Here is a 24,562-nt window from a genome sequence, read left to right as displayed (position 1 = left end):
TATGTTAGCACACAAGGGCAGTTTGTTTTAATTTAATCATGTTTTTAACTTGATGCACGACATACATACATATGCTTTGTACCTTTTGAACTTGCCAATTAATTCCTTTACCACTAGCAGGAAATGAATACTCGTATGTCATGTTTATTTTCAGTCTTGTTTACTCCCTGTCATGTTTAGCTTCTGTTTTCCTTGTGTTTTTCCCTTGTCTTGTCATTTCCTGTTTTATTGTGAAAAGTCTGACTCCTCTCGTTTCAGGTCACTTGCCCTTCCTTGTTTGGTGTCTTTGTCAACCCTGATCCCTGATTGTGTCCACCTTTCCCCATTACCCTCATGTGTCATCCAATCAGTGCCCTCAGCCAGGTGTGTCTTGTTATGTCATTAGTGTTGGTGTATTTAGTCGGTTGTCTCCCCCCTGTCTGTGTCGGTTCATTGTTGCCACTGTCGTAAGTCATTCGCCACGTCACGCTGACCTTTTTTGCCTTATCAGGATCCATGTCATGCTGTTGGTTTTGCCTAAGTTGTTTTGCCATGTTTAGCTTCATGTTTTGTTAGTTCCGTTTATTTTGCACTTTGAAGTTAGCTTTTTGATTAGAAATTAAAACCTCTTTTTTGGACTGCACCTCTGCCTTCCCGCATCTGGGTCCTAAAGCCCCCACCCTAATGACACCGTATACATCTTGTTTTGTGGTTGAAAAAGCAACATGGTGGGTTAGTGGTTAGCATTTTTGCCTCACAGCTAAAAAAGATTTTAACCCATTCTGGCTTTCCCAAAACATGCACGCATGCTAGGTTAATTGAAGACTGAATTGTCCCGTAGGTGTGAATGCAATTGTGAATAGTTATTTGTCTATATGTGCCCTGTGATTAGATGGCGACGAGTCCTGGGTGTACACACCCAAATTCAGATGGGAAAAGCGCCATCTCACCCGCAAACCCTAATGAGGCCAGGCGCTATATAAAATGGATGGCTAGTTTAACAACCATCTGCAGTCAAAGTCTGTGATTTTACCATCCATGTGTTCAGCCTGCGTTGGTCAATTTTCCGCCCTCCCACTGCGCCTAGCATGTTCTTCCAGACACACTGATTTATTTGTCAAGGTCTTGATGGATCAGGCCCACCAGCAGGGAGCATGCACATTTGCTCGATACCGCTGACAATAGGACTTTTTCATGTGGAGAGTCAATGGCAAGGAATAGAGTATGACTGACCATTTAGTTACAGTGGGTGTGAATGCATATCATGCCATTAAAAAAAAGAAGAAATATACAAAAAGTAAGGCAAAAAAAAATTCTGGCCGTGAGTTCTCTAAACTAATTCAAATGCACTGATCAATTGATATTCAAAGTCGCCAAAGACAAGATACTATTCAAATTCTCCATCCATATTCACTCTAACTCACTCAAACATAAATATGGAAATCCCAAATTAAGCATTCCAGATCAGATATATATTCTATAGGGTTCCTATTATGTTTTATGTCAATAAAAGGGTTTCTGAAACGGATGCTCATCCTAATGTAAGAAATAAATGTGGAAAAATAAACCAGAGCGTCACACGCAGAGAAACTTTCTTCAGTTTGTTAAAATATTTCCAACTATTCATAGCTTAAATCATTATTCAAGTCTACTCTTAATTTTCTAATTTTAACCAAAAGAAAAGAGGTAAATTATGCATGTGTGTTTTACAGGCCTTCTCCCCTGTGGTTCATTAGAAGCAATGAAATTCAATGACCCAGAAACTAAACCTAGTCCAAATCAATTAGCAGTAGACATACACATGCATACATTTGAGCTGCTAATTACAAAGGCGGAGTCCGCCTCTCAAGGAGGGGTTTCATCTTTGAAGCTTCGTCAAATTGTGTATGATGTTATGCTAAATGGAATATTTTGGTTGGCTTCAATGGTTTAATGAGTTTGAGGTGACAGTAGATGATTAACAGGGGGGGGGGGGGGGGGGGTATTTCAGAAGGCTTTGCAGAGGCCTCATTACTTTGGTGGAACAAATACCATCAAAAACTTCCCCAAATTCACCAATCGTCTCATACCAGAAGTCAACAATGTTAGCTAATGCTAAGACAAAGTTGTTAGCTAATGCTACAACACAATCCAACAAGATCTCTGACCTCTAGCACTTGGACAGCGCCGTCCCGATTATGAACTATTTATGGTATTTAAAATATTTCCAAGATAATTGATTTCTACAATGATTCTGAGGGATTGTCCCACACTGTTGTCATATTTATGAATTGATGATATGCACCACACACGTCCGCGAAGCTCAGAATCTGTCCGCGCATCGTTCAAATCCACCAATCTCACTTTACACCGCCTGCACCAAAACTTAGACCTGCTTTTAGGTAATCTAAAATCTAGTTCACTTTTGGTCCAAAATTGCCATATGCACCAGTCATGTGCAATAGAATAAGTTGGAGGGCCTATTGAGGCGCAGCACGGTCTACCAAATTCACAAACACACTAAACTAGATAAGATTCACCATGCATGAAATGAAGATGCACGCATTTTTACGCTTTTTCTGTTACTAAGTTGTCAGGTGCGCCGGCGGCAGGACAGTTCTGTCTGCCAGAAGGCTCAGCGAGGTGCAACACAGTGTGTCAAATTCCCAAACACCGTTAGACTTGCCCCTACACGAAAATGAAGATGCGCCTTTTTTGTTTTCTTTTAGTATGAAAATAGGCCCTCTTTTTGTGTACTGTCTCTTTAAGAAAGTAGCAGGCAGCCTTCTGTGGAAGCGCTGGTCAGGAACTGGCCAGCAGGAGCGGACGCTTGGGAAGGAATCCCCAAAACTTTTCCACAGGTGTTTACATCTCCATTACACGTTATTTCCAGTTCGCCCGATATTAAAACTACGTGTAATCAAGTGACGGTCGGCGATGAAGTGGATATCAGCGAGAGCCTGGAAAAAAAGAATCATGAGAGGGGGGCAAAACTTGCGGAATGATGCCTGAGCGACTGCACGCCTCCCTACAAAGTTCAGCGAAGGTAGCTAACGTGAGCTAGCTCAGGAGTGGGACTGCTGGATCGGATGGGAAAGTTTTGAAATTACGTGAAACTCCACTTTTCTCACACGTTCCCTCGACTAGTAGACGGGGAGAGCAAAAGCTACGCGTTGTACTTGTAACGGAATGCTGCTTGCTGCTAGTTTCCAGTTACGTTACGAAGCTAATGTTATTTAGCTAAGTGACAGCAGATGATAAGCCAACCTCAGCCAAGGCAATTTACAGAACACTGGACGGCATTGTACAGTGAAATGTTACGTCACGAATTTACCTGCACTGCGTTACAACGGCACTGAGACGACGCATTGTCTGCAACCAATCCATATGTGAAGGTTAAAACGGTAACAAATGGAGATTGAAGAGTGGAGAACAGTAGAGCAGTGTTTCCTAAACTTTATTGAGCCAAGGCACCCATTTATCTTTAGAAACATTACTTGACCTTATCAAACTCAACCAATCACCTGTGGAAAAATTTGTTACGGTTGATGAATCCAAGGTTGAACTTTTTGGACATAATTCCCTAATATATGTTTGGTACAAACACAACACTGTTCAATACTGAAAGAACACCATACCCGCAGTGAAACATGATGAAACAAGTGGAATCTGGTGCCTTAGACAAGGAATGAATTATAAACAGTTCGATATTGCAGTTTGTGTTTGTTTGATTAAATAGCATGTAAATAAGTAAAACAAATTGTGACAGGTTTTGTTTCAATTCAATTTTGTTGCAGTTCTTCACACAGGATAAAGAACACAGGCCCATAACTAATGTTATATTACAGTTTTTGTTTATGTGTGTTGCACCATTTGTGTTAAAATACCGATAGCTTAAGGGTCATGACTGCAACACAAATGCTATTTGGTAGGGCGTCTATGGCGCTTCACATAAAGTTATGTAGTTTTAAATACTAGTCCTAAACTTCAACTGGGAGTGGCAGTAAACAGCTTGAAGCTTCTTTTTCAATATTTGTTTACTATCCTTCAACCGCTGCTTGTTGTGACGTGAGCCGAGTTCACTGCCACCATGCGACGCTTGTATATCGAGTTTTTGCTGTCAAGTGAAAGCAAAAAAAAAAAAAATTGCATTGTTTTTCTTACTGTACAGTTAGTTTATAGGTCCCATTAATGGTAAGGAAAGTTTTGAAATTATTTAACTTTATCTTTATTATCTTTTTTTTTTTTTTACATGACTAAAACCTGTCATTTGTACAGGGGTGTGTAAACTTTTAATATCCACTGTATATTTGAAGCCGTTCAGCATTAACCTGTGGCTTTAAAAGTCATGGTTCCTATTTTACACAGCAACCACAGTGTTTGTCAGAACTACTGTTTAGTGCACTGTTAACTTTTGCATTAGCTCAGGTCATTTTGCTCAGCATCTGTGGTTCCATTTACACCACGACTCACTGACTTTCCCTTCCGCTCGCTGTGTGTTTGCTTCCTTCAGGCTTCCAGCGTGCCGTTCTACTACTTTGCAGTTTTATCCACTGCTACACAGCGCTCCTGCCATCACCTAAAACCTCAAGGAAGCATCCCACAATGAAAGTGACGGTGACATTTGGGCAGACGGGTGTGGTGGTGCCTTGTAAAGAGGGATGGACTGTGAGGGACCTCATCCAGCAAGCCACCCAGAGATACAGAAAACTGCTGGAACAGGTATAGTCATCTATTTTAGGAACTTGCTCACTATCATTTAACGCATATATTGTCATGACATTTTACAAGCATTCTTGTAAGAAACTCAAAATAAATTAATTGGAATGGGGAAAACACAGGTTCCTCTTGTGACTGCAACTTTTCTCTGTTTATTACGGGTGCATCTCATTAAATTAGAATTTTGTAGAATAGCTCATTTATTTCAGTACATTTAAAACGTGTAACTCATTGTGTAACAGATTCATTAAACACATAGGAAAATACTCATCTGAATCCCTACATTATTTACTAAATTGAGGTTTTTATTAGCTGTAAACAATAATCATCAAAATGATAATGAAACAAAACATGATGTTTGACTTTGTATGTAACGAATCTATACAATCCATGAGGTTTTCGAGCAGAAACTGAAATATATAAATTTTTCACTTTTTAAAGTGTCTCAGGTAAGTGCAACACTCTAGAGTCTAAAAGACTATATGCAAATACAAGTGTATTCCAGTAATTTCCCTTTTTTTTATACAACATTACTGCTAATATTGTTGAAATGTAAAACTTTTGATGCCTGTAATGAAAATAAAGTAATACTTTTAGTATAGGACCATAAATCACTAACTTCATTTGTTGAAGTAATTGGCATGAGTTCCTCTACAGTATCCACTCTAACTTCCGTTTACAGCATCTGGTTGCATGTGTTACTTCACTTTATTGTTTTTTCTTGTCAGACCAATGAAATCTCACAGGCTGTAATTAGATTGAAAAGACGAACAGAAAGACTGACTTTGTTATGCCAGTGCGGGATATAATTATGTTAAAGCTGCAATGTAAAATCTATTCATCCTAAATTTGCATACATAAACTGAAGTGAAAGAATGCTTGTGCGCAAAAGTAAAAATGTTTGAATATAAATGAGTGAAATATGCACGTGTTATACTGTGGTCTACTTGCACAGTAGAATGGCATGACTAACCCATAACATAGTGGTTGAGCTATTGTACATGCTAATGGTGAATGGGGTGAAATACGTCCAAAAAGATTCGTCATGACAGCAGAGATGCATGAGTCACTTTTGTGTCTTGCAGTACTGTGTACTGTAGGAGATGGGATGGACTCTGTTAGGTCACTCACCTGATGTTTCTCCTTGGCTCATATGTCTCCAATTGTCATCTATTACAAGTAGAGCAGCAAAATAATATTGTGTGAGCAATTACTAGAATACACTCATTCACTGCCATTGACGGGTATAGACGTCAAAAATTCATTTTAAGTATTTCTATTAGTTTCAATTTTTTTCCCACTTTTGTTAACAACAGTATAAAAACCTAGATTTTTTTATTGTACATTTAGAACATATATAAAATTTGTAATTAATCGTGAGTTAACTATCGAAGTAATGCGATTAATTACAATTAAAAATTTTAATCGTCTGACGCCCCTAATTTTTAATCATCTTTTCTTCTTTTTTTTTTAATTAGGCGCATCAGGGGAATACAATTTTTAATTGTAATTTATCACATGACTTCACTAGTTAACTCATGATTAATCACACATTTTATACATGTTCTAAATGTACAATAAAAACAATTCTAGGTTTTCATACTCTTGTTAACAAAAGTGGAAACAAATGTGAAACTAATAGAAATAGTTCAAATGTATTTTTGACGTCTGTAGCCGTCAATGGCAGTGAATGAGTTAAAGATGATTAAATAACACTGAATTGTCCTTTTTTTCCAATACCAGCCATATGGCTCAGTGCGAAGGATTATTTTTTTGTTTAATTTTTTGGATGGTGGTGTGCCCCCGCCGCCGCTGAATGAATAGAACGGAAACATTAGAACAGATTAACTTCTGTTGGCGTATACATTCGTCAAGTATGTTTTTCAACAGGTGGGCGGGGAAGAGGGTTCTTGCCCACCTTATTTGTGAAAGTGGGGTTTGTAGACAACCCTGTAGATGACGACGAGCACAAACTCGAGGAGAGGACTAAGTTTAGGGGGGAATTTTTCCATTTGTAACGTCGATTATGAAGGAGAAAAATGCCAACACGGAAGTTGGACATGTTTAGGAACCTCACATTTGAACAGGAATAAGTTTATGACTATGTTACTGTAAATAGCCCTTTTCCCCCCAAAAACAAAACAATTAGAAATAGATTACTAACAAGCATATATAGTACAAGACATTTGTCATTGGCATTCAGCTATTTCAAATTCAATGGAAAATGGTTAGGGTTAGGGATGGATAGATGTTTTTTGATTTCAAACACTCCAACGAGAGGTCCAGTTGGCCGAACACACGTCAGCCATCATTTTCGTTGTCAGTTTTATAAAAAAAAAAGATTTTAATGAACCACATAAATGCTAATGAAAATAGCTTTTTTTTTTGGCCGCAACATTACTTTCAGAACATTTAGAGTTTCCAACCCCCCGAAGCCATACAATTATTTAAATCTTTGTCGTATTTAATATCGTAAAAGAACCCAATAATTTCCACGTCGGAAAGTCTTTGCCAAAGGACCAGCTCTTCGTAATTGCAGCATGAAAAATTAAGCACATATCTGATCTGAATTGCGATGCACCAGACAGGAGGCTTCATGACTCGTTTCCTCTTAAGTTGTGAGTCGTGTGTAAAATGCAAATGTCTCTCTCCTGTGATTCCTGTATGACTGTTGTCGATTCCCAGGGCACCTCCCATCAGACAACCAGATCTTCTCAGTGACCTCTTGAATACCGACTGTTATTTAAACAACACACCAGACGTAAGGCTATGTGGCCTCAGTCGGGCTTGATAGTGAGATGTCAACGTAGTGTGTTCATTCTCTTCCCCATTACTGTTTTTGCATCTTCATCTCTTTCCATCTATTCATATATCAACTCTCCATGCCCAATGCTCGCATGTGTTTTGCCCCATCATCCTATTAATCGTCCTTTCTTTTTCACTAGTGCAAGGCTTCATTTTCTACATAGCCTCAATGCGTGCCTCCCTCCGTTTGAACTCTTGATTCCTATATAAATACTACTTGGTAAGATAACAGTGTGCCGTGTCGTATTGAAGATGATAAGCCCATTTATTTTTAGGTCTCAAATGCGGATGGGTACTTCACTTAAATTGACTATGGGGTTAGTTTACAATAAAGTCCTCCATCAATAAATAGATTTTTCCCTACTCATATTATTTCGGAACCTTCTGAACTCCTGTTTTGTTAGTAAGCTTCCCAATACTGGATGAGAGTGTTATCAAGCCAGGGGAAAGGGAACACAAACAGGAAGTAGAAACCTACCAAAATAAACCCAACAATGGCGCTAAACATGATTAATAGAACCAAGATTTCTACAGTTATCCAAATGGCTTCTGGCTATCATTCCATATTATGTTTTGACAGAATTGTTGGTAAAACTTTAAAACATGCTTTGATGTTTGAACTTATTCCCACTACATAGTTAATTCATTTGCTCCCCAAAACGTATAAAAAGTTCTATTTTATATAGTGCAATGGTCCCAAAAACGTATATATATGTTTTTTTTTGTTTTTTTTTATGCTAGAGCATACAGAAGGCTTTGATAGAGCCTCTAACCCAAATAGGTCGTTAAAAGCAATGGTATTTATTACAAAAAAAAAACAGCCAGCAGATGGCAGCAGAGTATAAGAGATCAATCAGGGCCATGTTGCAAAAAGCTCTTTTTCCCAGTGCCTTGTGAATAATGATGAAATTTAGCTATATTCTAATGCTAATTGCTGCAAACCAGAAACAGATAGAAATATATATTTTCTCCCTGATGAAAGAAGAGACTCTAATATTTAATGTTTTTTTTAGCAATAGAACATAATATTCTGTGGGCCTTGCAAAATCATTAAAAATCCAGTAAAACAGCCGGGAGCAAATGGGGTTGCTTCAGTGAAAACGGCTGGGAGTGAATGAGTTAATAACAATTTTACTCCCTCACCCCCCCAACAGTACTGAAGTGTAATTTTCAGTGTGGTATCTTGAGGCTAAAGAAAATCCATGGGCAGAAACTCGGGCAGCCGAGCCAATGAGCGAACCACTAACACAACCTGTCACCAGTGTAACATCAGTTGTCTAAATATCATTTGTATTAATATAAACACCAAATCAGCATGAGATGTGGAATGTCATATATTAGACCCTGGGTTGCTGTCCCAAGCACAGCTTTGCAATGAAAGCACTGGTACTGGTCCAACTTGAACTTGGTCTGCCCGTCCTCTAAATGACATCTGATGGAAGTAAAAGCAGCACGACACTCGTGTGTAATACTTGCATGATATTTCCTGCTGGCTTCAATTTGCGGTGCTTCTGAACCCGGTTTTACTTGGAGGTGTTTTTTAATAATTTATGACGCAGCCATAATTTTATATTCTCATACACTTTTAAAACCTTACATTGGAATTTGTTACAGGGATGTGATTTTTCCGCTAATTCGCGGAATTCCGCTTTTTTTATCTCCAAAAATAAAAATTTAAAATTTCCGATTTCGTCTCTACAGCATTCCATTTTAGTGTCTCCGTAACTGAAATGAAACGGATCTTGCGATTGGCTGAAGTGAAACGGATCTTGCGATTGGCTGAAGTCTCCGTGTTGACCAATAAACGCGCTTGTTATAAAGGCATAGGAGTATGCCATTGTTCATTTCTCACACGTTTTTGCCGGGTGTTTAAAGAAAGATGTCTGTGATCGAACGCAAAGATGCTCCGCGACTTAAGGAAATTGACAAGATCGTAAAAAACAAGTTTCGATGGGACTGGTTAGAGAAGGATATATCTACAAATGTTGGAAAGAAGACTGTGACGAATTTGTTCAGTGACTTTATTCGAAAGATCGATCGCGCCGGGAAAGCGCTTTGCATTTGGTGCCATGATACCATTGACTATGGTGGGAGAGGTTTCAAAGCTCTTGAAAGTCACGCAAAGAGCAAAAAACACGTGAAAGAACTCCAGTCAAGAACAACAAATTATTCCCTCGCTGGAAGTTTCGGTGCCCAAACGAAAACTCCAAAACTTTACGGCCTTATTGACATCACAATCGGAAGCGGTAATAGAGAGACGTGATCCACCCCAACAACCTGTACCAGTTGCTGATAGAGTCTTGAATTTTGAGGTAGGTGGTAAACTTTTCAAATTAATTTGACAGTTTCCCCCTTTTTTTCGAAAATATTATAACGTAATAATGATCATGTTTGCACTTTTCAGGTTTCAATATGTTGATATGCGGCCCCCAGCGGCCCCCGGCTAAATTTTCAGATAATTTCACTTTGGTCAAATCACATCCCTGATATTATTATTCTTGATCAGCGTCGACTCTGATGATATTTTACTTTTTTGTGTTTTAAACAAACAAAAGCACATCCTTGATCCTTGGTGGCTTTCCGCCACAGCAGCCACATTTTAGCTACACTGTAAAATGTTCCCAGAGACACGGAAGTTATCCAGGTGTTTTTTCCTGCAGCTGTTATTAATGACGTCGCTGTCTCTTGTATTGATTAAATCTCAGAGTCTAGTTTTTCCCGTCTTGGTGAATGTAATGCCTCGTTAAGCACATGCACAGTTTGTTGCCAGCATTTTTTACAGCGATTTTGTCTCCGCTGTTTAACAATAGCTAAATCTACGACTAATTTAGAATAGTTGAGATTATAGTTCCCCTTTTTTAAGTGGTGCAAACCTTCTTCCCTCTATGAAATACCGTAAGGGTTTATATAGTTTGTTTGCAACTTTTTTTCCTTCATATCTTCACTAATGTTCCTACTATATTGCAATCTTTAGTTTTCTTCATCTTTGTTGTTGGATGGGTGTTGTATGATTTTTTTTTCTGTGTGGATGCACTGTCCAGCCTTTAATCCCTCTCTGTGCTATGCAAATCGTTTTTTTTTTTTTAAAGAGTTGCAGAGACAGCTCGCTAGTTGTTTGTCTATTTCCACGACATCTGCTTCTGTGATTCATCATACTTCAGAGTATTTTTTTTGCCACATCCAAAATGCCCCCCACACCCCTCCACCCACCCCCACTTGCTTCCTGTGGCAAACATTGACTGTTTTGCTACATCGTTAGTCACTCTCATCTCTGGACTGTAAAGGCAACTTTGCTTTTGCTTTTGGACATTTCAATGCAATGGTATGGATCGTCACTACAACATAATCTTGTTTTAGTGGGTTTGGATTACTTAAAATGCACATTGTTACAAAAAAATAAACCTTTTGAACCTCTGACATTTACTCTTTTTTTTTTTTTTAAATAGAAATGGAACAATTTTATTTTTATTTTTATTTTTTTTATGAATGCTGGACAAAGTGTGGTGGAATAACTGTAAAAGTTACAGTATACCAAATATTGGTATAATATACAGTATATTGGGTAAATTAATTCAGATTTTGAAAAAGCAGAAATGATGAATGTGAAGAGTTTTATGCCTTCAGATGAAAGATTGACTGGAAGGTGCGGAGGGAAGACAGTTTGTTTTTCTGGGGAGTTGCCAGGAAGTTCAGTGCTTGTTGGCACACGTCTTAATTACCATCATCCAGCAGATAAGATGGTGGTTGTGTACTATTAGAGACTTTTATTTATCTGGCTTAGCTTTTGCTAGGGCGTTGCCCAGTTTCACTGGCCTGAATGTGTAACTACACATTTAGTTTACATATATGTTAGTCTATATATATATATATATATATATATATATACACACACTGGTGTTTTTAAAAGTTCTTACAAATAAAAGTGGCAACTGCATCAAATCGCCACAGATGAAAGAAAATTGGGGACTTATCTATACTGTTCCTTGGTTGCATCAGCTCATCACCGTTTCAGCCCACACAACAAAAAAATCGGGACAAATGAGAGGGTGAATGAGTTTCCCGAAATACCCCAGCAATTCTGCACTAAACTGATCTCAGTCTTTGCGTGTTTTTGTTTTGCTTCCAAATTTTTTGTTTTTTTGTGTTTTTTTACACATTTATTGGAGTATGATTTTTATTCAATATCCTCAATACATCAGAATGCAAGCATTACCTAATTACACTTTTATTTTCCTACATTCAAGTACTGTACTGTGTTAATGTTTGAACTGTGCATGAATTGTGGCCTACAATAATAATTGAATAAAACCTCTACCTCGGTTTTAAGAACATTTAGGTCCACTATGCTATTGTATTAAGATGCTGATCCAAATGGTGGAACTTGTAGAGTGGCATTTTGCCTGTATACTCAAATATTTTCCATACATTTTACATTTTGGTGCAGAAACAGACACAATATTCACGTTTTCATACTTCCTCAAGTCGCGACAGAACGGCTTGCTTCGTATTTTTCGTTAGTCATTTTTGAGTACTACACTCCTATCTGTTTTATCCGCCCTCCTGCGCGATTTTGTGTTTTTCTGTTCGGACTCACGACGTACACCCTTTTGTCGTCGCCGCCTTTTGTTCCAGCAATTCATTGTCCACGTGTTGTGCGCCTTTTGTTGTCTCAATTTAACGGAGTGACTTTCGCCCTGGCTGGGTCTGCCTTTTTTTGGGGGGGTCTAACACACATTACTCACCATGTGACAATGGTAACAGTCTAACCCCAGGCCAGAGCAAATGCAGTACTTTTAACTGGTGCAGGAAGAAGATACATCCAGGAACACTTTGTTGCTCAAGCTTTACGTACCTATTTACATGCATGTTTATTTTCAACCCCCGGAGCAATATGTCTATTTTTACATTTATCTTCCTTTATTTAGTAGTAAAGTTTGAACTAAAACTGAATGACGACTCACCATGTGTTGCTGGGTTGAGGAATGATCAGATGTCTGGTGAGCAATGGTGAATAATGGTTAGTGTCATTTTCCGACCCCACACTCATTGGTCCCTTTTCTTGGTTTTAACAGAAGACACACTTTGTCAAAGAGATCATGTGATGGTTTAACTCATATTTAACATTTACTTCGGACATCTTCCGTATTTATTAAGGCAGCTGAGAGGAACTGTAATACAGTAGTGATGTAAATTGTTGAGCTCTTTGTCTAAGGTGTATATATGAAAACCACTGACATGCACCTGAACCTGAAAGAGAGATTTAATGATCCACAAACATGTACTATTTTCATTATTTATGATTTATGTGTATGCATGTGACTACAGTATTTACCAGTTTGTGTGCCGCCACACTATTTTGTTTAACAGTCAACTTTGTGTAGATAGCTGTCCACTACACCGTCTCTGTCATCAATCACAGACCTAACGCTGCGGATAAAAGGAGCGAGGAGGCAGTGAGAGCGGTCCGGGATGTACAGTAAAATAGTTGTAATCGGTTTTAAGTTTCCAGCAAACGTTGCCAAAATATCTGAATGAAGAGAAGTATGTATGGTAGGAGTGTTGAGGAAGGAAATATACAAATGGCTGGATACACCTACGACAAATCACCAATCACAGGGAAGAGCAATTCCACAATAAAGAGTTATTATTTTCTTTTCATCAGGTTGTGTCAACTTTTATTTTCATCAAGTGTATTGCTTTTCCTCTTGAAGCTCATGGAGAACACATTTTGTTTTGCGTTGTCATCCTGGATCCATGGAAATATTGGAATATTGGAAAATGTATGAGATTGCTTTCTAACTGCATATTCAACTTTTGGAAACCATAATGTTTGTGCCTTACGCACAAGTACACAAAGACTGTATATAAAACAATTCTATGCACGTTGCATATTGTTGACTTGCATGTATTTTGCCTTTTGTTGTACAGGAAGGAGAATTTGTGGTTCGGACACACCATGTTGAATACTGTGACGGAGGGATTCTGGACCCTGATGACATACTTAGCGATCTTGTAGAGGACAAGGACAAGGTAAGAACTTGCAAAATGTGTTGTCCGAAAGCTACCTTTTCGACATTGTTGTGTTTGTGTGTGGCTTCTCGAATGACACTTTTCTTTAGTTTCCACAAGCCTTTATTCAATGATGAACAAGGTTGCGTCAATGTTGGTTCATTATATTTCTTTGTAGCTCCTAAATGTATGTCTTAAGGATTCATTCATATAAATGATTTCTCACTGGAACTCATAAGCATTTTTTTGGAGCTGTTTCTCATTACCTTTACATAATCTTTTATGAAACACTTTCGTCTCCCTCCACAAGTGAGCGGGATGCTGTGTAGACAAGCTTAAAGTAGGAAGGTTATATGCACTAGATTCAAACTTAGTCATACAGTAGCTCTGGGCGCTAGTTCAGGCTATAATTTACATAATGTCTCTCCTTATGCGAGCAGGGAGAGGGAGTAAAGGAGAAAAAATATACACCATGAAGAAGGCAAAAAGGCAGTATGGGCTCCTCAGACCGAAACTCACTGTTTGGTTTGCTTTGGAAATTTGCTATCAGCTACTTTATTGAAATATGACATTCCAAAAGGGACGCTTTGATTTACATTCCAGCTTCTAGCATTTTTTAGTTTCCCCTTCCACACTGCTTCATACTCGGTACATTGCTTCCAAAGCTAAACATTTGTTGTCGCTTTGTCTCTTTTATGTTACCTCATTTCCAACAGACCTGATGAATAGTAGTGTGTGCCCGTTAAGCTATGTTCAGGCTGAACATTTAATTTGAGTTTCCCAAATGTTATATCATCTCATGAAATAACATGACTAAGGTTTATGTTTCCCCCCTTAAACTACAGAAAAAAATGTTACAGGCTATCATAATCTGCAGCCTGAATAAAACTGTCCTTTTGCAACAATTGTGGCTGGGCAGCTGATGAAATATGGGAACTTAAGAAGATAAACTTGTGCAGAATGTAAATTACTTGGCTTGTCAGAAGGAAACAAACAAACCTGGAAGATTTTTTAGAATTAATCTACAGCAGGGGAAATTAATCATAAAAATGTCTAAAGACATCTTCCTGCAAGTTTTTTTTCCCCCTCCATCAATTTCTCCATTTTTTGTGGAAGACGCATACTGGAGTTTTGTCAGTGTTTTTCTTAAAGTCACACATGTGACTCAGCACATTTGTCTAACTATCTCTGAGAAGGTAAGTCAAAAATCCAAAATACTTGTATAGGCTGACAGGGCTAACCTAAGACATATTAAATATCCTATCGTATAATTTATAGGGTCTCAATTATTGCCTTGGCTTGAAGCCCAACAACAGAATTTTTGTGAGAATGCCACACACTTAATAATGTTTGTTTGTCTCATCCACTAACACTTCCAATTACATTGCTTCAAAATTTGCTTTGCACTTATGGTCCTCTTCTAAATGTTCAATAGGGAAAGCCATCTGAACTGCACAAAACCCTCTTTTAAGTATTCTGGTCTCCACTACTTTTACACCAGTTGCTAGCAGCGTACACTATCTTTTAGAGTAAACACGCAAGTGCTTTAGTGCTGGCTAGTCGGGATAGTAGTAAATCAGGCAAAACATGTTGGCTTTGGCTAAGAATGTCAACGGTGTGTATATTTCTTGGCCCATTATAGGACTTGGCTATATCAGTATACAGACGCTCCCCACCTTACGAACGAGTTACGTTCCGGACGATCGTTCGTAAGGTGAATTTGTTCGTAAGTTGCTTCAGTGCTATATTTTGTATTATAATTTATGTTTAAAGCCTATATAAGTATATTGAAGGTTTATATAAGTATGTTTAAGGCTTGTACAAGTAACCTGCATTGGTTTGTACTGAAAAAAAACGTAATAAAATGGAGAGAATACGTACAGTACTGTACTGTACTACGTATGTTAGAGAGAGAGAGCGAGAGAGACACACACAGTATGTACATGTACGTAATAAGATAAATAAAATGAAGTTTAACTTACTTTTGGAAGATGTACTCGATGCTTAAGGAGATGATGGCGGAGGAGGAAGAGGAGGATTTTACATCATGAGAGATTCTTCGTCGTCGCTGGAATCGGCTTCAAAAGTTATTTCCTGCTTCATGGGGACCGGCGTTTCTTCCTCCTCCTCCTCGCCACGTTGCTCAGCCTCCAATGAGCTCTCACAGCGCCAATCGTCGGTATTAGCGGCGGAAAGAAGCACTACGCACAATACAAAATCTAACTTACAGCATTTCTTTCCGAGCATTTTTCGACATACTGTACGCGCAGAAATGTTCGTATGTACCGTTGTTCGTAACACGAATGTTCGTAAGTAGGGGAGCGTCTGTAGTCGCAGTCTCATTATCTGCATACACAATGCTTCGCTGAATTACCGCATATTTTGAATTAAGGGCACACTCATTCATTACATGACACGTCGATCTTGCACGCTGTGACTTTTTTTTGTATGTACTAAGGGCGCATTGATACTTGTTAGTGCCCGCGTTAGCTGTGTACTAACCTCAGAGAGTGCAAGAAGGCTATACAGGTATAAGCATGCCAGGCACAGATATTAGCTGCGGGCGACATGTAGTCCGAAAAGATTTAATTTGCATGTTGCACAAATACTGCTGCTTGTAAATGGCATTTTCTGTTAAATGTATTTTTTTTTGTCATCATTGCTATTTCCTCATGATGAGACTATTTTGAGTCCATTTTGACCACTTCAAGCTATTACTACTACACACAAAGAGAAAACATTCTTGACTGAGTTGAGATGCCATATCTAATAGCAAATACATTTTAGAGAGGTTTATTTTTCTACAGTGTAATGTCAGCTTGCTCAAGTTAAGCGAATGAACGTGAAAGACAAACACACTCTAAGGTTTCTGTCACACACCCAATGTGCGGCTATGCAAACAGTTTCTTGGTCACCTTTGCCATCTTGGTCCTCCATGTGAAGTGGCCAGCCGGTAAGAATAATATTGACCTTGGATCAAAGAAAGGATAGTACCTTATTGCTTTCACACGTTGAAATGGTTTCATTTACAGAGAATCATAGTCCATTTCTGTATGGGCTACAAACATTCATTTTACATGTTTGTTGTGGCATGCAAGTCTTTTTTTTGTTAGCTTTTTTTTCCTGGCGAAATTACCTTGTCCTTTTGTCGTATGTATAGCAACACGCGACTAACATTTTATCAACCAAAGAACTTAAGGCACTGATAAAATAATAGAACAGAATCATCACTAAAAAATATCTACTGTGTAATTTCCTGTACTTCAGTTAGTATTCTTCTCATATTGTAATTGACAGGAACGGCTGTGTTCTGCATAATCTCTCTACGTGGGACTTAGATGTTACTTTTGTCATGTCTTGAAGGTTTTTCCCATTCCATCTTTCCAATGTCATGACTCTGTAATTGGACTTCCTTGTTCATGGCGGTAGGCACCTATGCGAGTGGAGAAAGAGGTTAGATGGTAGTCCTTGAGAAGGATAGAGAGACCATAAATGATCTACTATTTCACTCACTGAGATCATTTATTAGCTGAATTGTGAATTATATTTGATGGGGCTATGGCCTCATTCGTAAACTGCATTTCACTGCCTCATTTGTCAGCCTATTTGGGCAGTACATGTATTTACAGAGCTCCTTTAGTGTTCTTGTATTTTTCGTACATGTGGAGCTGAACTATAATACCTGCAATTTGCATGCCGTGATTTATCACATCAACTATTCTTTGTTACTAATTGTAATTTACTCATTCACTGTCAGCTGTTTTCAAAACAGTTCACCCATATTGTCAGTTGTTTTAGACTGTAAATGACTCTGCTAGAACATTTTGACTAATATTTCATCAAGAACCACAGAATATTTTGTTCTGTGATAATATAACACAAAAGTGTAGCCGTTTTTCTAGCTTTTTTTTCCTGTAGTAATCAGTAGTAGAACATGGGTTAGTTGACCATAAACACTAGTTTTTGACCAAATAGCAGAGAAAACAAGCTTTTTGCAAAAAAAAAAACATGTCATGTCAAGCAGACAGTGACTTTGACATTTTGTATGGATGTGATACTTCAACTTTTGATGGCAAAATAAGTATTTAGCAGTATCTTATTTAGACAAGCTTAGATTTTACACTTTAATCTTTATCCTCACACAAAATGCTGTGTTGAGCTCAAATCCAAAGTGATCCAATGCCGCCATCTGCAGGGATATGATAGTTATTTCAGTAGTTTAAAAACCTGAATTTCACAGACAAGCTGGGCGAGCTTTTCTTTTCTTTTTCTTTTTTTTTTTCTACCTGTTGAAAAACATACTTGACAAATATATTTATCGGTGGTAATAAATGGTTGGATTTCATTTGACGAATACACACGTCCACGGCATTGAATGAGATTTTTTTTTGTAGTTCTAAAAAAATGATGAATTTTGGTCTACCGTGAATATTTTTTATCAGCCAGTCTTCAAATGAGTTCTTTATAGCAAAATGAAATAAGTTTTTCTGTTTTCTGCAGAAAGGAAAAGCAGAAACTTGTTTACTTTAAATATCTTGAGACATCAGCACAGACTGAGCACACAATAAAGACATCATCCAAACGCGCATTGGTCTTCAAAGTCATTGGCCATTTGACTCACGTTATTTGTTCACCCTATTGAACAAATTGTCAATGACAGCCTTATAACAATTTGGTTTGTATTTTTATGACTGGTTCATTAACTCCAGGTCTGTATCATGACTGACAGTCTGGATGAGTTAATGATATAAATGACCAGTTCTTTGTCATCTTCCTTAACAAACCCCACTTTCAGATACTTCATTACAATAATTAATCATCACAATGAATCCGTGAGGATGTGGGCTTCATCGTAAAAACAATTTGCACAAATACACACTCAGGCACACCTATTTCATGCATCCATCAATTATGGGTGGACCACAGGTGCAGCTGTGTTTCCTTAATTAAGAGTTAAGGTCCATGAAGAGTAGAGGCTTCATCGTTTATTAGACTCATAATTAACCGTTTCCTTTTCACCCTATCAGCTTCTCACTCTGTTCCATTTCAATCACCCTGTTAACCCCTTCTTCTTATCACTTAAAATCAATCTCCCAAAGCTTGCTGATTGGCTCCTTCTTGCTGTCACCTTGTACCCATCGCACACACACTGTCCCTATCAAGCCCACATTTGCCTCTATTTCACTATCTCCTCCTCACTTCTTTAATTACCTTCCTCCCAGTGTGTTTCATTTCATTCACACCAGCAATTAACCCCTTTTTCCTCTTGCCCCCCACCTGCTTCGTCGACTCATATGCTCTTACAAATTGCGCCTATTTGTCTCATTCTGACTCTCTTAATGCACCCGTTGCCGCTGTCTCTTAATCTCTCTGGCTTTCTGGCTCATTCTCCTGTAGAGTAAACGCCTTGACTCAATTAACCCCCCATGGTTGCTAGCTAAAGGTCAACATATGTATCAGGACTGGTCACGCCAAGATGTGACTGAAACATGATTGAATTCATTAGAAGATGGGTAAAAGAGCTGGTGAGTGAAGTAGGAGACAGAGGGGGGTGACTTGGTGAGGAGGCCAAATCATGACCAAAGCATGTGAGCAGGTGATTCAGGATACGAAGAAAGAAATTACTCCTTCAATAAAATAATGTTGAATGGGGCAAACGGTAAATGTTGAGGTAGAGAAGGGACAAAAAGCCTTCCTTTAATTTATTGATTAAAGGAATTTTATTATATTTTTTTCTCAAAAGCATGATAATTTCATAAGAGTAGAGGGGTCCAGGTTTTCCGATTACAACATACATGGATTTGAGTTTCTGAACTGAGCACGATGAACTAGTCTGAGCAGCGACATAAAAAGTAGTCACAGAACTAGGGTTCTGCATTGTTTGAATTAGGACTGAATCTGGTTCAGATTCCAGTTCCTCGATTCAATTCCGTTTCCTAAAGATTTTCAATCGTCATAGAAAACATTTGTATGGTTTAATAGTTCAATTATTCCAACTCCTCCTGGTTCTTCTTTGTTCGTGTCTGGCGCTAGGCATCGGAATTTGGCTCCGTCATTTGTGATTCGGGCAGTCATGCTATTAGGTTAACATTAATACAGATACAGAGCTGACAACTTATACAAAAATTCCCTTCCTGACAATTTATCTGAATTTTCATATTTTTAAAATTCTGTCAGGAACAAGTATTAAGACAATAACGACAGTGCAGTTTAGCGTTTGTTATGCTGTGATGAATATAGTTGCCGTTAGCACATAGTTGTTGTCTGCAAATTATTGGACGTAATGATGTGGCGCGATGAAGCTTAATTTTTTGTCACTGTCCTTGTTCCTAGCAGCTGTGACCCATTACATCACTGGAGCCACTGGCAATACGTCTGTGTGCATGTTGTCAAGCACACATATCAATTACCAATTATTTTTGCTCCTTTTCAACCGGTTTGAGCAATTTGACCCATAATTGTTTTTTTTTTTTTGAATATTAGTAACATTCAATATTACAAGGTAGTGTGTAGCGATTTAACAAATTACAAACAATCTATTAGAGTCGGAATGGAAATCGTCGTAAACCAATGACCCTATATTTGTTCCTCACAAAATATTTTAGTTTTGGTCACCGTTGGCGTAGTGATACACATTGCATACATACCAGCCAGTATGAAATCGATTCCCACTCAGTGACTGCAGATGAGAATGGGAGTGCGACTGGTTGTCTAAGAAAAGAAAATTGATAGGTGGATGGATAAATTCTTTAATGTATTGTTCATCCTGAATGTGTTCTCAGCTTTAAAGACTTATAGTATCATATAAGCAAACCCTCAAATCCATGAAAGCTGCACAAAAAGACCTACTGCATGTCATCAGCATTCGGGTTGGAGGGTGTTCTAATCAGTGACACCTGACAGAAAGCAATTCCAACTTCAAAAGCTACTCAGACATACATTGTTGTGCGGCGAGGTAATTGAATGAGATAAGAGGTTAGAAAAAAGAGAGGATAGAGAAAAGGAATGCCGGGTAAAATGGCTTTTGAATGGGATTGGGAGAAGGAGACTAAACCTTTGTATAATTAAGATCAACCATTATAAATTAAATAAAAAAAAGGAAAGTTAAGCTACACGCAAAATTGATTGATTTTCTCTGCCCAAGAGTTCATTTGCTGTGGTTACAAGTGGATTGGGCCAAGTGGGGTAACCGACTAGAGTTCGCTAGTGCGAAAGCGCCCTTAGATGCCTTCTGTTGAATATTTTGATCAGCTGCAATTTCCTGCACAGAATGTGTCCATCTGTGCTACATGAGTCTCCATAATGCTGTTCCATATGGCCTTTTGTGGTCTACACATACTAGGAGGTAGTCTCTTGTAAATGACACACACTCCCGGGCCCCAGATTACCAATATTCTTTGAAGACACATAATGTATTTACTATGTGTAATGTAAGCATAGAAACCTGTCTATTGAATTATTAAAGGTAACACTCAGAAATATTTCAAGCCTAACTTAAGATTTATGTAATTTTTTTACACAACAAATTTGCCATTTCCTTTTTTTATTTTAATTTTTTTAATATATTTTTTAACACAAACCTACCAAATAAAATCTATATGATGCATATTTATTAGTCTAGTAAAGCCTATTTATTTGAAATGCATAATCCTTAGGTATATGTATTTACTATTAATAATTTTACTTTACCTTACTTACTTTACTTTTTGTTTTTTTGTTTTTTTTTTACGGTTTTGGGATGTCTGCATTCAGTTTCATACCAAAAACATTAACATGTAAAAAATGGTGAACAAAGTAGACTTAAGTGTTTTTCACATAGCAGTATGTTTATTGTGTATACACGCACAGAAATATTTCAACCCTAACTTGAGATTTTTTACATTACAAATTCCCATATACTTTTTTTTTTAAGATAATTTTAGTTAAAAACTTATATGATACATATTCATTAGTCTAAAAAAAGCCCATTCCTTTGAAATGCATAATCCTCTGGTTTATGTTTTTAGTATCAATAAAGTATAATTACTCTAAATTAATAATAATGACATTTATTTAAAATACATTAAGCACATTGTTTGAATTGCATAATAATCAGGTTACCTATACACGATAAATATACTGCTATGTGGAAAAACACGTATGTCCATTTTCTTGTTTCATTTTTTTACATTTTTATGTTTTGGGGATGAAACTGAATGCAGACATCCCAAAAACATTACATTAAATAAATAAAGTAATAACACTTTTTTAGTACTAAATACATAAAACTGAGGATATGCATTTCAAATAAATTTGGCTTTATTAGACTAATGAATATGTATCGAATGATTTTTATTCGGTAGATTTGTGTTAAAATTATCGATCAAACAATATACTTTTTATATATTTTAAATAAATACTCTCATTGTTATTAATTTAGAGTAATTATACTTTATTAATACTAAATACATAACACTGAGGATGATTCATTTTGAATAAATAGACTTTACTAGACTGACAGCTAAGGCTGTTTGAAAGCACTATATAAATAAAGATGACTTGACTTGACTTAATGAATATGTATCTTATAAGGCTTACTTAGTAGGTTTGTGTTAAAATTATCCCCCAAAAAGTAAATGTGAATTTGTCATGTAAAAAAACAAAAATCTTAACATAGGCTTGAAATATTTCTGTGAGTGTATAAACATCTACCGTATCAGAATAAAAATTCTGATGGATGATGCACAGACTGTATCTGGGTTCTATTTTTGGACGTTATATACAATTGTCAACATTTCATACATAAGAGACATACATACCTATTAGTATCGGCTGTACTTCAGCATCACAGGAAGGCTCTGGCTTTACTGGCAACCTCTGCTTTCTTTATTCTTTACCACTCTATCTATGGCACAAACACCCAGAGCCACATATGTACACAAACACAGGTCTATTCAGCGTTTGTGTGGAGGCCCCTAGAACCCAGTGTTGACAAGCTCTGTCCCATGTTTAGCTAAACGCAGACTCAGTGCTATGTTCAATAGACAGGGATTCCACTATATAACAAGGCGAGCGCGAGCCGGCTGTCGCACACATGAAGAGGAGGCACACAAATGGAGGCGGCGGTTAAGCAATAGTTAGGCACACTCGTTAGAATGCTGGGCTCCTTAGACGTCCTTTATAGCGTCCTCATCCACAAGGTAAAGTAAACAAAAGACATTTGTCTTTCTTCGGTTTAAAGAAATACATCTCTTGTGATGGTGTGCGGATATATGTAGAGCTTGGATGTGCGCAAACAACATTGCTGTTCATTCATTCTTTATTTTCCCTTCTCTATGACTCGTGTTAACTGCTTGTAAAACCATAAAGTTACTGCTTTCAGTCTCAGCCTACCACAACATCTCATTTGGAAGAATAGACAATTTGAAGAATTCTTGAGAATGATCAGATGCCTAATGTGTGCGATTTTTTTCATTTCTATCAGCTGATGGCTGTGTATGAGGAGCAGGAAGCCCAGGAGAGGGATGCAGCCAACACAAGCCCTGCCCCCAGCCATGATCGCTACCAGGCTGAGCTGTCGGTCTTCCAGCCAATCACGGGAGGAGAGATAGAAGTCACTTCATCAGCTCTCAAGTCAAGTGAGTATTGGAAAAAAAATTAGACAGTTTCACTAAGAGACTAGGGGTGTACCAATAGCACTTTTTTTTCAGGCCAACTAAAAGAACAAGTAGTTGCATTTTAGTACTTGACAATATTGAGTATCGATACTTAATGATTCCATTATGTCTTACAATTATGATGGAAATTTGTTGCATTTTAATCAAATATTGTTAAAGCGGTTGCGAGGATGGATGGATGCTAAAAAGAACACAAAGGTCTTCCTTTTTCTTGAAAATGACAAATCTCAACATAATAGAACAAGTCATTTTTAACGTTTTCAGAAAACAAGAAAAAACAACAAATTCAACAAACAAGAAGTGTTCCCTTGATTCAACCTTTCTGTTCGATTGTGTGAATCTAAACACGCAAAAAACAATAAACCTAATATTTTACAAAGCACGTTATTTTTTTATTGATATTGTGAGAGTAAGTAAAACACGACTTGTATAATAAATAATTGTATGTATGAATTTATGTATTGTTGACTTGTATAATAAAGATTGTATAATTTGATAGGAGGCCAGGTTACCTTAGTGTGTTATCTATGAATTAAAATGAGTAAAAAGAAATACAAGTTGAGAATACAGTACTGCAAATAATGACACCCCCCCACACACACAATAGGATAGCTGAAGTGATAGTTTGCTTGCCTTCCTAATGTGTCAGTCTAATTTTAGTGTTGGAATTGAGCTGTGTTGGCAAGTACCAAGTCCTACTGTGGAAGTCATGAACGAACAATTGTATACCTCTAATAATACATGTTGCTTTTTCCCTGGCATCAAATTTATCTCCAGCTTCCCTATGAACAATAAGCATTTGAAGATGTGAAACTTTCCTCGGTTGCGCAGATGCCCTCGCTGTTCGATCCAGACACTGTTAAGACAGGAAGTTTAGTCTGTTTCAGTGTGGTTGCCTGGCAGGAGAGATTAGAGGTAATGTGTGGTTGTCATGGAAGATTAGAGGTAACAGTGCTCTGGAGACTATTACTGTCAGTGTGAGAAGGTCAGAGTTAGGCCTCTGTCTACTACTCATACTATAAGAGTAACTTCCCTCTTCCAAACAAATCTTCAAATCTTTGTTGACTTTCACCTTTTTAATGCGTTATCTGCTTTCTGAAACCAACATTTTATGACTAGCCTACAAAAAAATGACGGACCTTGTAAACTCCCTGGACATAAATACATATGGCTTGTTGTCCCTCGTTAGCTATTCAATTGTGCTGTTATCACACTAGATGTCTTGTCAAATTAATCTCACTTTTATTCCTATTCACTCTCATGCTGCAGCCAACTCGATCCAACTATTTATACCTCTTTTGTCCTCTTCCTTTATCTGTCTTTCATTGCCATCCAGTGGGGGGGATGCATTGATTATGGCATTGATGTAATCCTTACCCTCAGACAGTCTTAAGTGCACCGAGGGTCCATTTTGT

General features: G+C 37.7%; 1 protein-coding gene across 5 annotated transcripts in view; it reads left to right on the top strand.

The window, feature by feature from the left end:
- The first annotated feature begins 2,713 nt into the window (after positions 1-2,713).
- Positions 2,714-24,562, top strand: part of pard3bb (par-3 family cell polarity regulator beta b) — a 164,820-nt gene continuing 142,971 nt past the window's right edge. For 2 of the 5 annotated variants that reach the window (XM_077580357.1, XM_077580359.1), the window contains exons 1-4: positions 2,754-3,004; positions 4,472-4,680; positions 13,411-13,512; positions 22,955-23,108. In XM_077580357.1, coding sequence (XP_077436483.1) covers positions 4,564-4,680; positions 13,411-13,512; positions 22,955-23,108 — 373 coding nt within the window. In that variant the 5' untranslated portion in view covers positions 2,754-3,004; positions 4,472-4,563. Of the gene's footprint in view, positions 3,005-4,471; positions 4,681-13,410; positions 13,513-22,538; positions 22,671-22,954; positions 23,109-24,562 lie in introns of those variants that run through there. The other 3 variants (XM_077580356.1, XM_077580355.1, XM_077580358.1) reach the window with 3 other exon arrangements.

The sequence above is a fragment of the Vanacampus margaritifer genome, chromosome 11 (genome assembly GCF_051991255.1).
Source record: "Vanacampus margaritifer isolate UIUO_Vmar chromosome 11, RoL_Vmar_1.0, whole genome shotgun sequence".
Classification (NCBI taxonomy): domain Eukaryota; kingdom Metazoa; phylum Chordata; class Actinopteri; order Syngnathiformes; family Syngnathidae; genus Vanacampus; species Vanacampus margaritifer.
This window is presented reverse-complemented; position numbering and strand designations above follow the sequence as displayed.